Source organism: Pygoscelis adeliae, unplaced genomic scaffold (genome assembly GCF_000699105.1).
Source record: "Pygoscelis adeliae isolate BGI_AS28 unplaced genomic scaffold, ASM69910v1 Scaffold181, whole genome shotgun sequence".
Classification (NCBI taxonomy): domain Eukaryota; kingdom Metazoa; phylum Chordata; class Aves; order Sphenisciformes; family Spheniscidae; genus Pygoscelis; species Pygoscelis adeliae.
Genome location: NW_008824360.1, coordinates 3,057,305 through 3,074,484, shown reverse-complemented (window position 1 = coordinate 3,074,484; position 17,180 = coordinate 3,057,305). Strand labels below are relative to the sequence as shown.

Here is a 17,180-nt window from a genome sequence, read left to right as displayed (position 1 = left end):
ATATGTTACAATGCTGGTCATTCTATGGAAGCTCCTTTCAGGAGCTGAGAGCGAGAGCGAGGGAACTCAGGTTTAATCACCCAGAAAAATTTAAATCTGATACTACAAGTCTCACTTTTAGGTAAGCAGTCTCAACACTTGAGTTAGCATGGTGTATATTCATAGCCCGCTGCCTATGAAAATCAGGCCATCTATGAGATAGCATGATGTATATTAACAGCTGTGAGGCAGGAACTAAGATAAATGACTAAATATGGAATTAGGTGTTTAATTTTTGGCACCCATGTTTGAGACTCTTGGCTAGTTTTAAATGTCTTCTGTTTCATACCTAATGAGTTTTAACACATTTAGTAGTCCCCAGTCCGCAGCCTCCCCTCCTGTGTTGCTCAGGGATGCAGGAAATTAAAAAGTTAAAACTGAAGCTACCCGGGGCAGAGCCCAGGGAGGATGCTGCTGCCTTGCACGGCTTTCCTCAGCATTGTTCCCAAGAGCTAATGAATACTGGGGACACTGCACTGAAGACCAGATTTCAGCACTACACATGGCCCCAAGGACGGGGTAGTGCCAACTCATAAGGACACCTCTGAGTCCCGACTCTCCTCTGTTTCCTCTCTGGTGCAAGGCAGCAACAAATTACAATATCCCCCAACCCATCTCAGCTGCGCTGGCCAGTGAATAGGGAATGGAGCCAAGGATCCTCCCCGTTCCCTGCCTCTTTCTATCCATCTGCTCCGAGCAAGGAATAAACAAGAACAGCCAGAACACAACGGCTGGGTAACCCAGGTGGGGTTTAAAAGTGTTTCTTACTATTCTGTGTATAGGACTGTTGTCCAAATCACAATCACACCTGGCACTTTTAGGAAACACAGATTTCATAACTCAGGTCTGAGTCTCCTCTGAATGTTATTTAGAGTGCAGGAGAAGAAAATCAGACTTAGTCTATTTTCATCTTATGGCAGCTTTTAACTACAGAATAAACGGAAAAATTAATTGCTAAATAGAAAAGAAAATAAAGGGATTTGTGGCATAAAACACAGATGGAAGTCTGAGTGGGTGTGTTACTTTAACTTACTGTACTTGTGTTCATGTGATTGTGTAAGTATATGTATGCCAAACATATATGGTCTTAGCCTGCTCCCATTAACATGAATCCATTTTTTTCACTGGACAGAAGGAACAAGATCAAAGACCATGATGGTGCTAAATGGAACAAGATGTGTACTTTCGTATTTTTTTCCAAAAGGAAATATTAATTTGACATTGGTTTTTCAGTTGAAAAGAATTTTAATTGCAGTACACAATAAGCAGAAAATTCAGACAACAATAATCTTGAAACTGTTAGCAGCATTATATTTCTATCAAGGAATTTGTGTGCCTTTTCAACATTAGAGCTTTCTGAATTTTCATTAATTTGGCATTTCCCTAAACACACAAGTTATTTTGTTCATTCCACATCATGCATCACACCCTTCTGCTCAATGCATAATGCAAGCGAAAATGGGATCCTTGTCCTTGAGAGACTGGTTACTGGAGCCATTGCACGGATGTTGAAGTCCCGCAGTAAGACTTTCCAAAACTCTGCACTTCGCAAACCTCCAGCCCAAGTTTAATCAGTGAATGCTCAGGAATACTTCATGTTCCTCATCTTCTAAGGGGCACTGGAGCATTGTGATGGTTTTAATTCCTCTACCTCCTTATGTTTGCCAGTACTAGAAACGCACCACATAAGAGTCCTCCTTGAGTACAGCTAAAGATCTTCAAATTTTCATGTATGAGGCTGATATATATTTAAATGGACCAGAAAATGATGCGTGAGAATTGAATGCACAAATGCTTCCCAGAACAAATAAATATCTATTAATATACCTATGTACCTTACTTAGAGAGGTACTGAAATAAGGATTAACTTTGATGGAGTGAATGCAGTCACAGCAGTTCAAGAGGAGAACAATTCCCCTTCTCTCCAAATCTATATCTATATCTGTATCTATTCTGTATATCCATCCAATTTCACTTGATTAATTACTAATATTATTCTGAGTGCACACATCTTAAACAATAACTCCATCTCAAGTTAGCCACATTGGTAGACCAGCTAATATTCATCTCCAAAGATGACTTTTGGATAATTACCCCAATATTCCCAGTAGCTCTCTGCCACTAGACTCTTGATGAAGATTTCATAACAAAAGCTATGAGTGAAATATGATTTGGATCTTCATTCTCAAGGGGCACTATGAAAAGGAATCACAGAAGCTCGGATATTACCAGGTGGACCATGAACTCAACAACATGCAGAACAAATAGATGATGCAGAAAAACAAGTTGGCTGTTGAAGAAAAAAATGGTATATGGGAAGAATTTTTCAAGGAATTTTCATCCTTCTGTGCAAATTATTCTAGCAATTTCACTGAAATCAGTTATCAACAGAAATGCTGATCAGCTGTTTTTTTTTCTGGGGAATTCTTAATTTCAAGCTTCTTGAAATTTTGATGGCTATACTACTGTCAATCATAGTAAGCCTGTTCTACTTAGTGCTGAGCAAACTTTATTTGTCATCAGCTGAGATATGATCACACTAACTGCCATCCATCAGTTTACCGTATTCGTTGCTCCAGTATACACAAAATACAACACAGATGGAAATTCACTTATCCTAATGAAGTGCTCTTTAATTTCTACGTTCTGAATGGATACTTGCTCCCCTGGTCACATTCTGAGTTACCATGATCACTGATTAACTACCTGCCAGTGAGTACCTTGCTTCACAAGACTAAATCCAGCTTAATAAACAGTGATTTTATAGAAGAAAAATGAAAGCTTCCCCTCTATCAACTTATCAAACTACTGCATATGCATCACCAACACACACAACCAGTTTCTTCAGAACTCGACATCTGACAGATCATCAGGAAAACAGAACTAATCTATCCGTACCCATCAATATCGTATCATAGGTGACTGCCAGATACTTAAGAAGCTATCCAAAAGAAATGTCACAACTCTTTTTCAAGACACTACAAAAGAAATGTTCCAAATAAAATAAAGCAAATGCACGTACAAGTAAATGAGCCAAAGAACTTAATAAAAAGAGATTGATTAAAATGAGGACCAGAGCATTCAAAAATGACTGAGAGAGAGAAGTGCCAAAGGCGCATTAAATGGATTCAATGGCTTTAGGTTTTAAATGCTTTTGGACTCCTCAGCAATTTTTAGCCAAAAATGATAATTCAAGTTAGAATCAAAATTCTGATGTCACTTAGGAAAAAGAAGTTGAAACTTCTCCTTTGTAAATGAGCACTGCTCTATTTACAAAGGAGAAATATCAGTTTATACCAATGGAAAATCCTGTCTACAGAATTTTAAAACTGTGCAATACAAGATTCATCATTATTTTAAAACCCTACCCATTAAAATCTGCCTTAAATGTTCCCATAAAGTGTATTATCTTATTTGTTTGCATCTATGTTTACAGCATCATCTGGATTGTTTTAGATCTCTTAAGTTGGCCTTCATTCATGCTTTGTTGTCCCTAATAAACTAGTAGTCAAGATATTACCAACTTCTTCAAAATATAATTGCATGAGTTTTATATTTGAAAACTTTAATGAGAAGTGTAATAAACAGCAAAATAATTTTCCCTTTGATTTAATGTTAGTTTCAGTATTGTTTTGCATTGTATAAATATCTATTGTAATAAGAATAAAAAAAAAATTCTAATGACATCTTTAGACATCTCATAATTTAAAATTCATGACTACATTTGTTTCATTTCAAATGTTATTTGAGAGTTTTTCAGCACACTTGGCAGATTAGATATAGCAGCAGGGACAAACTGCAGCCATCCATAGGAGAATATACCTTTATGTGGGTGCTTTGGGGATGGAACATCTATAGCTGTAAGGCAAAAAATGCCATCATAAATTTGGATGGCATTTACAAAGCCCTCTAAAAAGTCTTTGCATATGATTATAGCTGAGGTATGATATTTTTGCAAGTAAAAGACCCAGAATAGATTTATGTTTCAACTATATCTTCCTGAGATGCATATGGATGCTAAATTGCAAGTGATACTAAAGGGAATTTTAGTAACTGAAGAGGATGGAGTCAAATTTTCTGGGTTTTTTTTTTATTTCCTCAAAAATCATTTGCTCATTATTTGTACGTCATCAAAAGATCATTGGCTATCCAGGCTATATATAACAATGATGGCTGCTAAATGCCAAAGGCATGAGATGGAGATGGGTAAATATGCAGATTTTTTTGACCTGTGACCTCAGTTACTGCATGGTAATGTTTTTAAACGACTTTTATGATGACAAGACTAAGTTTGGTGTTAATATTGGTTTTGAAGACTTAATCGGTATATGCTGCCATTGAACATATGTTTTAATTAATAAAAGAGCTGTGATCAGGATTGAAAATAGCTCAGGTAATTTACCATGTGCTGTAAAGTCACCTGATTTCTGCACAGTTTGAGGTGAAGAGTTTATACATTATTCCAAAGAAAGAAAGAGTTGCAAACTGAATTCATGTGCATCGTACCAAACTGAAATGGATTTATAATTTGACAGGTCAAGAGTGTACTCATGGAACTGTTATGTATTGCTATCCAGTGGTTCTTGGTATTCTTACCATATGACTGCCCAGGTTTGACAGTCACAGGACTGAACAGTCATCTCATTTCTCTGTAACACAAAAAATAATTTGTAGCTGACCTACAGCTGCTGTGCTCTTTTACTGGAAAGTGTCCATTGCCAATTATACACTGGTGAGGGCCCGCTGGAATGGCACTGCGGACCTGCCACCGGCAGCTCCTGGGGAAGGCTTGGCAGCTCCCAGGCAGCAGAGACTTAGACTGCTTTCCAACAGATCGGTTCTCAGGCAGGTGATATTGGATAGGTGAAATCAGCCTCATTTTTCTGCATTCCCAATGACTTTAGGATTCTGGGAGGAACAAAGAATACCCCTGGGAAAAATAAAATGTTCCATTGCAGAGAAGGCAGAGCACAGCAGTTTGGCTTTGGTATCATTTCCAGAGGAGCCGTGTATGACCATGCCGCCTGCAGGTCTGCTTGCGTGATCTGCCCAACACCTCTCTCATCTACCGAGCAATTTAAAACACATCTGACAGAGAGGCAGAGGGCTTGCAAGGAAAAAGTCCCTGCTTGTTTCATGAAAACAGGCATCGGAAGGGCAGAGGTAACAAATAAGTGCTCCCTCCAGTGCTGTCACTCTGGTAAAGTGCTCGGCATGAGTTCTCTCCTTACTAGACACTGGAGAACCCACACGAGAGGGACACCTGGTACATCCCCCCAACCAACACAAAATGTCTATGCACCGAGAACAAGAGCATTGGCATTGTTTGAATAAGCACACCCACCATGTAGTGCTCCGCGGTGTTCGGGGTTTCTTAGATATCCTAATTTTATAAAAGAAAGTAAAAGAAGAAAAAAGAAACAAGGTGAGAGAGAACACTATCATATTTTGTAGCAAGCAGGATACTGTGTGAAATCTTGGCCCAGTGAAGTGATAAAGGGGAAGCTTTCAGTTTGCTTAAGGGAAAACTTAAGAGCAAATAGTAAAATTACCAAAATACCACATTGCAGAAAATGGGTGCATTTAGGTTCAATTAAGCTGTAAAAAGGAAAATGGCACTTTAGCTTACAAAAATGAAGGGACAGAGGGAGCTATCAGAAGTAGCTTTATTTGTATGCATGAGGATGCTGCTTCACTGGACCAAGAAAACTACAGTATGGGACAGAATTTTTCTTTTATTAGACACTTTGCTAGATAGCTTTGTCGAACCTCAGAAACTGCTGCTCTGGCATTATGAAATAATCCTACATAACTTGATCTCATGAGCTTAGGAACACAGAAAAATAGCCATGCCATATCAGATTATAGGGATCCACCTAGCCCAATATCCTCTCTCTGACAGTGGTAACTAATGGATGCCTAGAAAAGAGTAAAAGACCAGGGAAAGCATACAGTGGTAATTCTCCAAAATACTCTCCCAGCCTCCAATGATTTGTGATTCAAGGACTTCTAGGACAAAGTTGATATCATGGTATTGAAGATACTCGAATCCAAATGCACAGATTTACACCCCCCTCCTCCCCTTTTTTTGGATTTCTACCCCCATGAGATTTCTACTAGTCACGCAAAAAAGGTTTCACAGTTTGCTGCTGGCAAGTCCAGTGTTCTTGCCACTAACTCTGAATGAGCTAACAGCTTTCAAGCCCAATGATGTTATGTGTATAAGAGCATCCAACACTTTTTCCTACGTAAAAAAGTGACATGTGTGCTGAGGTGCTCTAAGTGTATATACTTTGGGAGATTTTTTTTTTTTTTTATTTTAAAGCAAGAATCTGGCTGTAAATTTATATTAACATTTTTCAGTATATGTGTAAAACACATGTTGCAGAAGAATAGAAGAGAGAAACTGTCACTCACTGGGAAGCTTTAGAGCTATCTGGCTCCCTGGGAAACTGCATGCAACTATTCTGGTGTCCAAGGGTTTGACCAGTGAGTTTCCTCTTCCTGCAAAGAATGAATGCAGAAGTAATAGAAAGTCTGAGGGGGAAGATTTTAGCAAATGGCTAAAGATACTCCTATTCTGCCCAGTCCAGCAGGTAGGAAGCAGGTGGTGGTGGTGGTGGAAGAAAAAGGGTGGGAAAGGAGAAACGCCTACCTTCCCCTCCCAGCAGCTGGCACAGGGGAAGGGCAGGAGGCTAACCTAGGAGAGACTTGCACACTCGCAGCTCAGCCCTTTTTTATCCCTTTGTGATGCTGCATTGATACGCAATGATGCTGACAGGTCATCGCAGTCTCAGCACCGCCACACAATGTCAGGACGTTCTGCTCTGATTATCTGGGGTCTTGCTGTGACTCCCTTTCAGGATGGAGCATGGCTCACCGGCACTTGGTGACTGAAACTTACCACACTGGGGTGGCGTAGCTTCATTAATGCTGCTACCAGTAACATAAAAATCCTGTATGCCCACACAGGAACAGTGACTTCTTAAGCATCATGCTTATTTTACTATCCACTTTTCAGAGGAATTTTCTGAAGTTTTAATTTTCTAATCGAATTGGTGCCCACATGTGAAATTTTTACTTCATTTATAGAAAGAATCAGTAAAAGTAGGGGTCTAAAAAAAAAGCTTATCCTTACATTTTTGATGGCATATTGACGTTGTAAAAGTCTAAAGGCAGGAGTGATGCATTAGGGAGTCCCTATAACTTTACTTAAAGCAAAAATTAGAAAGTGATCGAAAAGTTTTATAGAGGAGAGCAGAAATATAATTTTAAGCCTCTTAAAATTGCCTGAACTGTGAAATCAAGTAATGAACACTAGAGCAGGATCTGTCAGCTGGAATCAAAGCTTAGACTAGTCAGCATTGTCTTCCTAAACCTTATTATAGCAAAGATTTTTCATCTCTGCGCTCTGTTCATCCCAACAAATAAACCGACTTGACCTCCACCTGTTACTCGGTGAAGTCCGCTGTCATCTTTGACTAAACCCTATTCTTTCCCTTCAAAGCCCTCTGCACCACTGAGAAGGTGGGAAGACACAGCTGTGCATTGATTCAAGTTGATACCAGTTCATAACCAGAAAGCATTTCACAGTACAAATTACAAGCAACAGAGGAGAAAAAAAAATGTAGTGCCAATGAATTCTGGAAGGGGGCAACATTTTTCATCAATTTAACAATGAGATTTTCATAGAAAGAAGTTCTATTTTTGTGTGATATTATGAACTAGCATTTGAGGCCAGAAACATTTTGCTTATGCCATAACAATGAACCTGTGCTAACACCACATAGGAAGAATTGAAGAACATAATGGAAGCTATTTGTGTTTCTTTTGTATTTCATAAGATGAATGCATTAACTGTTTCAAAGAAGTTCAGCTCCAAGTGCGTGTAGGTTTCTAGACTTAGAAACAAGTCATGACTATATAATGTAACACTGCTAAATAAAAAAAAAAAATATTATGGAACACAGAACAGCCAGATATGTCATGAGGAAAACCGTATAGCTATAGCGGTCATTTCTTCAAATATATCATCATGACAAAACCATGTAAGAAGCTTTCTAATACAAAGACATATCAGAAAAAGCCATTTCATATAAAGTTGGACTTCTCTGGGTGATTAATGCTACGTTCAACAAAGGAGACAGTGTCTGTCTAATTACATTAAATACTTATCTTCTAGGGATTGGCAGGGTGTTTCTGCTCAATGTCACTTTTCATGACAATGTAATGATAGATCCGTTTACTTACCAGTGCCATTAGCAAAAATTGTACTGTTTTCTCAACTGCCCTCATATCACGAAAATATTTGATTAACACACTGTAGCTTATCTAATACTCTAAGCAACATATTCTGCATAGTTTTCTCTCTATTAAAAGAACAAGATTACAGCTTGTAAAATTTTTATTGCACTCACACAAAAATAAATGAATAATGTGTGATATAGTTCAAGTATCTTACTAGTTCACAAAACATGTTTATTTGATTTAAAATATTAACTTGTATTTACAATATTAAGATTTTGGGGGAAACAAGCAAAGTCAGTAGTCTGAGGCACTACTGCTCATCCAGTCTTTAGTTATTATTTCCTTTTCATTTCAGCACATCTCTTGAAACTTTTAATACCTTAGGAAAAAAAAAAGCTTTCATTCCTGTGCTGAAAAATAGATATGGCCATCTCCCAAGTCTTTAAAATTCACCATATCATGAACTGACTCTTCAGAGTCATGCTACTGTGCCAACATACAAAGAACAATAAACCTCTGGAAGAATGTACACAGCGAAAGCAGTTTATATAGTAACAAGATAATTTCATAAACCTATATTGAAGAGAAAGGCTGTGATGTAACATTCTAGCAGTATATATCAGCCACCTGATATTTACTAACAAGGTTAAACTACTATCTGTTTGTCTCAGCACTCTTCATAATTCACTTTTTAATGGATGGACAGGAAAAGTCAGCAGTGTATGGCACAGATGATTTTAGAAATAGGACAAGACAGCTTACGGCAGTATCTATTTCAAAACACACTCCATCTTTCCATACGATCACATCAAGAGTCTATACTTAGCAACTACAATACTTCAAATCTACTCATAAATCCTTTGAGGGGTAGATTTCTATTTCTAAGTAAAACAGCAAATTGGAAAAACAAAGAATCCTGAGGAGGAGGTGTCACTGTCAACTGGGACCACGTATAGTGCATCAGTTCTCATCTTCTTGGTATCTTATGCCTGTGCAGGAGAAGGCACATGGGAAGCTTCCTTCGGTGAGGAGTTAGGACATCAACCCCATTTTGTTACAGCTCCTCACACCACCACGAAATGGCAGCAAGAACGCACCAAAATTGACTCATATTAGGCATAACTAGACACAGCAATGCAGACTTAACCAAAACTGCCTTTTAAAATCCCTTGCAAGTGACTCTTGCAGTGAGAAGATGACACCGCAGCCAACTGCCACATACGACTCTCCAAATTAATAATGGATTTAGGATATTCATTCCCTGAGCTGCGAGGGTTTGGGGTGTGTCTGCAATTATCTAGATATAAGTCTGACACACATTATCCTTCTATCAATGTCATTTCCCTTAGTAGCCAACAGATTATCAGCAGCTTTGTGATATTCCAGGTGTCAAAGAAGAATTAAAACCACAACAATTGCACAAACAAAGGGACAAAAGATGGGATACGTGTTTCTGAGCCCTGCATATCAATTTAATATGTGCAGCTGACAATGATGCAAATGTCCTCGGGAGAGAGGCAGCAAGATCTGTGCCCAAACATACACACACCACCGTCAGCAAGATGGCAGGGAACAGAAGCAGTAGGATTCCCAGCCCAGGACACATGCCTCAGCAGGCAAAGCAACCCAATGAAACAATCCTCTGGTTGGGGAGAATTTTGGAAGCACCTGATATGGAAAAGGGCCCTAAACAAGCCAGATGGTACTTTTAGCTGGCAGCAGAAAGTAGGAGACAGCCAAAAACATTACAGCATTTCCCCAAGAGGCCAGCAAATCGATTTTAAACCATTTTTTTTAAAGTGACGCTATGAATATAAAAAATAATGTTTCTATGCATTTTTAAATCACTAATTTTATGAATAATACACTTAAGAAGGCAACAACTGGAAGAGATGAGAAAGCAATAGATTTTGACTTTCCCAAGGTGGTTGTATATTTGACATCAGGTTTCTATTCAGTCACTGCCACTGTTTACTCTGCATTAAGTGCCAGTTTTTGTTCAGGATTTTCCACATAACATTAAAGAGAAAAATCCTGCAAAAGTAGAGAAATAGCACTGTAAAATCACAATAGCACAATAGTTCACAGGACACGGGAGAAATGTTGTTTGTAAGACTGCTTTGCCTGCTTAAAACCTGCCCCCCCAAATTATTGGGTTTCTAGATGATCATTTTTTAACAGAGGGCAAACAATTTATTTAATACTTACAAGTTCCCATTTGGCTAAGGATTTGCATAAGAAATACAGCTGTTTTGGGGATCTTTTAATTTTTAAAATCTCCAAATGGCCAGAATTTGCAATTCCGCCTGGATGACAGGACTCTTTTCAGGAATCATTTTGATGTCAGATGTCGAACCTTTACTTTGACAGTCAGAAGCAGCTCCTTGCACAGCACGTTTAGATTAGGTGTGGCCGAGCGGTTTTCACTCAAGGAATGGAAGAGATGTAGATTGTAAGGACTGTAAGGGCAGAGTGAGGCAGAGGAGTCATGAAACAAGTGGGAATGACCACTACCCTTTGGTTCAAACATGCACCTCACACCTAGGATTGGCCAAGTTCAGAGGAAGAGTCAGGATGATTCTTTACTTTCATTTGCTGTTATTTCGGTTAACAGCAAAGGCAAGCCCTACGTTAAATCTGGACTACATCCAAAGTGCTTTCTCCTGTTTGGAGCAAGGTAGTGCATTAGCATACTGTATCACAGATAATACTCCTGGAGACAAACGTGGGCTGCTGTAATAAAACGGGACGTTACACTAAGTACAAAGAAAAGTCCATACATTTATATTTTTCAGATCTCATTGACTGTAAATCCTTACTTTTAAAATAAAATGTATTTCCCTCCTATAGGTGGAACCTAAGACTTTGCCTCCAGCCCTTGCTGATATAAAATAGTCCCACTCTTTTCAAGAGTACTGCTCTTGGACATGAGGACTGCAGGTACCATCTCACTTGGCTGGCTTTCGGGGGTTTGAAGATCTGCACGCAAATCCCAGCGAGGCAAATGAAGACTGTGCACAAAACAGTAAAACAGCCTATAATTTTCCAGCTAATTTTAGCAACAGGATCTCTTATGTTATGCTTTTTGGTGTATATCACGCTAAAAATAGCAGCAACCATTGATGTAAGAGAATAGCAGAAGGGATGATCTCACTAGGACTGCAGGCTGTGTAAGAGCAGTGTGGGCAAGAGGAGGTGGACGATGCTATGGATTACCTGCTCTCCCCTGAGCAAGACACCAGTGAAATCAGAATAGAACTGTAGCCAGTATACACACTAGATGAAGACACTGCTGAAGTTTAAGTCTTTGTGGAGCTGGAAAATGAAAGAAAACTAAGAGTACTTAAACAGCATCCCTTATTTAGGCTGCAGCGTCCTTTTTACAGTCACTCCAGCGGGGCTCAGCTGTATAAAGTAGCACTGTATTCATGCCATAAGCTCTGGGGTTATGGGTCAAGGTCACAGACTACCCACTTTGGGTGAACAACACAGCTGCTATCACAGCACATATACATTCCTGGAGGTATAGGATGGCTCTGCAGCCACTCAGCCAAATTGTTACCTGAGCTAACAGGCTGCTAGACAGATTTCTCTGCTTTCCTATGCTCACTGACTGCTGCGGTCAAAGTGTTGGGGCAGCACTTAACTTGAAAGAAAGTAACCAGGGAATGATTTATTCACTACTTCTGGCAGTAAAAAAAACACTAAGGAGCATCAAGCAAAATGATCAGGCAACAAGACAAAAGAAGTGGTCCTTCCTTAAACAGCACCGAGTAAAACTGGAATTTGCTGCCACGGGATGTTGTGGAGGCTAAAATAAAGAAGAGGTTAAAAACATCTGAGCACATCTCTGAAAGAAAAGTCCACTGAAGGCTGTCAAACACAAAGATGCAAACAGAGCCTCTGGCTCATGAAACCAAGCTGTTTCCTGCCAAAATCTGTGAGGCTGTGCTCTGAAAAGCATCACTGGATGCCTGTCCTGCTATTGTATTCTTTCCTTAAGTGTCCACTACCAGCTCTTGTCAGAGACAGCATACTGGGCCAGGTGAGCCTTCAGTCTAGCTGAGAAGAGCCATTTTTTCCTCTCTGTGGGCAGATCCACAGTTTTTGTAGGCTGGAATGTGCTGTATCTGGCAGCTGAGAAACAGGAAAATTGCAGTAGGTATCCAGCTCAGTGAAATTAAGATCTCAGGATTGCTCCTCACTTTGTGCAGAACCAAGGGAACATCTAAAGTCAGCGTGGCAGATACAGTGTGGGAAAGGAAACGAAAAAAAGAGATGTAATACGGTCTGCTTCCTGTTCCCGGTCCTGTACCATCTTCTCTCTGTCCCCTAACACCTCTCATTGCACATTTTAACTTTGGGTGAAAAAGCTTCCTTTAAAATAAAGCCTGTTTTCTCCTCTAAAGCAAAGATCAAAACGTGTGCACAGAGTACAGTAGCCGCACTGTGTGCTACGGAGTGGAGTGATGGTTGTACTGGGAATGTTAATAAACAGTGCCGAGAGCAGAACTTCTGCATAAAAAAGGGTGTATGTTACATCTCTCCCCCTCTCCCCTGTCTCATGCAATATTTACACAGCTGTGCTTTGTAAAATGTGTAAGGGAGTTTTTTATTATTATTTTTTGGTAATTTATTTACCTAAGATAGCCCAGCATCTGTTTTGCGGTGAGCTTCTTTCACAAAGTTTCACAGTTGCCTTGACTGATGCAAAAGGAGGTCATGGTCCTTACTCAGTGATCCTAAAACCATTTGTTTCAACCACTTAGCCATTCTGTTTGGCTAATTTGTGTTCTCTTCCATGCTTTTGGTTTGTCCTCTACTTGGAAATGTGCATCCCTTGGGGAACTGATCTGGCTAGGTGAGTATTTTAGTTATCTGTTTTATAAAATGCAGAAATGCACAGGAATTTGCAATAATATGCATCATTTACTGGCTCTCAATATGTACTGTATATTGGCTCTGAAGACTACTAATATTTTCCAGCTGCATCCAAAATAAAAAGTTCAATGCAGTCTTTGCAGTGGGTCCTTTCCCATGACTGCCTACACAGGTGATGAAGACTTTTCCTGTGTCCTGAAGAATTAATAAGCCTGAACATTTCTGTACCAGCAGCATACCACAGGAGATAAAATATTGCTTCTGCTTCCCAAACACATTAGAAAAAGCAAGTCTGCTGATCTCAACTGCTAAGACAGCACATGAAAGGAATGCAGTCCATTTCCTAACCAAGATCTAATCTATAGAAGAGTTTATAGATCCAAGTCAACATCCTGAATTGGTCCCAGAAGCAAACAAGAAAACTAGTTCAACTTTTGGAAGACAGGTAAAATACTTTCAATGTGTTTAATCCCATTTTGCAATTAAACAGTCCTATGCTGCACTATCAGATGATCTTCAAGGATAACTGCATCAGAGGAGACCCGTCTGGAGCTCACAAAGATTCATGTTTGACAGACTCCAAATCAGCAAGAAATGCAGAGCTATATTCAAACAGAGAGTGCTTCTGTCCTTCGGCAGCTTTATTCCTGAGCTTTCAGAGCTCACCTCTGAAAAGATGTAGAAAGTGTCTGCTTTTGTCCCAATACCGAGGAAGCTTATAGTTTTCACTTGGTGACAAAAGTGAAGCACGAACCATATCACTGTCTTTGCTTTATATGTATATGTTAAACAGAATGGGTGGCAGAATACGGCTCAGCCAGCAAGGACATCTGAAAAACATTAGGTCCATGGACTACCAATACACTCCCATCCCAGGAATCCTGTCATCATCAGGAAGCATGCTCCAACCTTTGTCAGGGAATAGTTTTCCATGCACTAAATCTTTCCTATCAATCTGAAAAATTATTTAGATGATACTACTTGTGTGTGGAGCCAAAGATCAGCTCAGGTGGTCTTACGGCTGTCACAGCACACAGAGGATCTGCTTTTAACTTGGTCATTAAAGTCAGTGAAAATAGTATGTATGTATGATGCTAGCACCAGGCCAGCCGAAAAGACAGCTTTAATTTGAAATCTGAAGTGAAACACTTTCTGCATTTTTTAACTCAGAACTCCTACAGCTCCATACCCATTTTTAAATGATGCATTTCCTGACATCTGGAATTAGATGCAAGAAGCAGAGCCACAGCATTGACTGACTGACTTCTCCAGGACCATACTGAAGGGATGTTTTCCTCAGGGGATTACAGCAAAGCTGAGGCATGTGCTCTAACACTTGCATGGGATTATTAATTTTATTAAAAATGGAAAGTACAGTTTAGGCTGAATCTCAGGGCCAAATTTGTTGTGTTGTCCAGCATCTGGAAAAAAAGGAGCCTTTGAGGGACGTGAAAACATCTAGGACTTTTCAATCGGAACTGACTTTTCAATCAGTAGTTCTTTCCCCACCTCTAACTTCCTTCCATGATTTTGAGACAGTAATGCCAGCAGCATGGCATGTTGTCACAGGTCTCATGCTACTACGTGAATTGCCAAAGAAAAGCTGAGCTATTGATCCACTGGTAATTTGCTGTCAAAATGACTATGTCTGTTATAGCAAATGAGCAGTGTTAATCATTTGACTTGATGAATGCTATTGCAAAAGACTGACAATGCTCAAAGCACCACTATTAACCTGCTGCATTTTTCCTGGCTCACATTAAGTTCTTGATCTTTGCTGGCCTTGACCAATTAGAGTTTAAGTTATCCATTAAGGTGCATTTCTGAAAAAGTTCTGTTTAAAATAAACAACAACTTATATTGGTGAGTAACTCATCAACTATGCAGCAGTCTGATTCTGATTGCCTGGCAGAGAAACACACACATTTTGTGCAGTATCTGATAAAAGATCTATAATGTGCTAACACAAACCTATCATGTAGCACCTGTGACTAACAGATTGTGATATCAAAGTCTTGATGCCTAAGTGCTCCTGTAAATGCATTAAACTTTTAGCGGCAGGAACTGTAGATTGCCAGTGACAAGGAGCTGATATGGTATTTCAGTAAAAGTTGGTAAGTGTTATTGCTCTTAGAAGAAAAGAAAAATCTTATGTTCTTGAAAACCACTGGGCAGCTTGTGTTTTGATGGGATACTGTAATGCAGAGAGCAGGGATAAGGGAACACATGGACTCTGTGAAAGCAAAAAGACATTTAAGAAAAGCTCTGTATTCTACAGTAGCTGGAGTTCCTTGAAGTATGCTCCCATCGTACGTTTCGCTTCGGGCATCTACCTGTTCACTTGAAACCAACTTTTTAGGTGGCAGCGTGCACATGGGGCCATATTTAATTCCATGTACCAGTAATGGAAGCATGAAAGGTATCACAGGCCCAAGCACGCTCTGCTTCTCGGCTGTGGCAGAACAAGGATGTTGGAAGACTGTAAGAGTGGGGAGAAATGTGGGAAACTGTGTATAAAGCCTTGGAGATGAGAAGAAGCACAGGTCTGAATGAGAACGGGGAAATGGGGTGAACAGGAGCAGGAGACCTAGTCACAGTATACAGTCTAACAAAGCTCAGAAAAAGTTCTTCAGAGAAAATGAACAGTGGAAGTTTGCATGTACCTGGGAGGCAACAGGTTCTGTCTGCTGTACTGCTCATGGCATCTCTTCAGCTTAACAGCACAAATTAACCTGATGAAATTCTCTCTGCTGTAAACCAAAATGTTCCGGCCACCAGAGAAACATGATCTGTTTCTGACCTCCCATTCGACGAGCCAAACTATGCCGTGGGCTGGAGGTTTTTGTGCTTGTGAAATGTTCCCACTGTCTTAAGATATTAAGTTCAATGGAGGAAAAAATGGCACTGGTGCCTGCTGATAGATGCGTCAAGGTATGTAATGAAGCTGCTGCACAAGGCAGGTACAATCTTAATGGCTATGTGAGTGTGCTGCCTGACTTTTCTTTACACACTGAGAATTGGAGGGCAAGACAATATCACATCTGGGAAATACTGAGTAAATGTAATTGGCAGGGATCCTGGATGTAGACCTCCTCTGGTCTAAGGAAAAGAGACATTTCCTTGGTTTTGTCTTTCTTAATAGGTCTATGAGTATCCAAACAGTTCAGCTTAAGGAAATTAATAAAGGTCATGAAATTCCTGTGTCTAGTTACGATCCAGTGAAAACTGCCCACCACAGCAAGTCACTGAAAGGTAGTGCCAGTGAATTATTTGATATTGAATACTCCAGGTCTGAAGTTGAATGTTTTCCCAGTAAAAAGGGATTATTTTTCTATTATTTTGTATAATACATGGTTCTCATGTTTTTCATCATATTTTCTACAGTCAGTCCCTTGAATCATTGGCAGTAATGTAGCACAATCATTGGAAACTTCTCTGAGCTTTGAGTTAGTGGATGGCGTCAAGTCTTTTGATGAGCCCATAGACCTTTTGCCTGAGGACAGATCAGATGCACTCTGCATCACTGATGCTGGAACATACTGTACATATTTTATCTTCTCAGCAGTGCCAGGCAACAACTGTGTTTAGGGCATAAAGAATGCATTAAGAACACAGTCTAGGATCTCCCTTATACCACTTTCTCTGGCGTTTCCAAGATATAATTCCAAACAGACTTTGAAAACAAACTCTTGTGGTCATCTGATCTATGCCTGAATGAGTCTTTCTGATGCGTAAGGCATAAATAAAAGTTTCTTAGTAAATATGGAGAAGAAGTTTTCTTGAGTGCTGAGAATCTGCTAAGAAGAAAGCCGATGCCAGATTTAAGAAAAGGGTTATTGAAACAAGAGTTTGGACCGGTTGCCTGCATGTGGTTGTTCCATAACCAGCAATGGGGAGAGACATGGTACAATTAAGTTAGGGATCACTGTCACTGCAAGGGAAATACTCCAAAATAGGATCTCAGCTCCTCAGCTGCATAGAAATTGCTCAGAAATTATTTTCAGACAGTCCCA

General features: G+C 39.7%; 1 protein-coding gene across 5 annotated transcripts in view; it reads right to left on the bottom strand.

The window, feature by feature from the left end:
* Positions 1–17,180, bottom strand: part of NFIA (nuclear factor I/A) — a 246,694-nt gene that overhangs the window by 54,720 nt on the left and 174,794 nt on the right. For 3 of the 5 annotated variants that reach the window (XM_009319810.1, XM_009319812.1, XM_009319811.1), the window contains exons 6-7: positions 6,457–6,543; positions 5,384–5,422 (exon numbers count right to left, since the gene is read on the bottom strand). In XM_009319810.1, coding sequence (XP_009318085.1) covers positions 5,384–5,422; positions 6,457–6,543 — 126 coding nt within the window. Of the gene's footprint in view, positions 1–3,928; positions 3,938–5,382; positions 5,423–6,456; positions 6,544–17,180 lie in introns of all 5 variants that reach the window. The other 2 variants (XM_009319813.1, XM_009319814.1) reach the window with 1 other exon arrangement.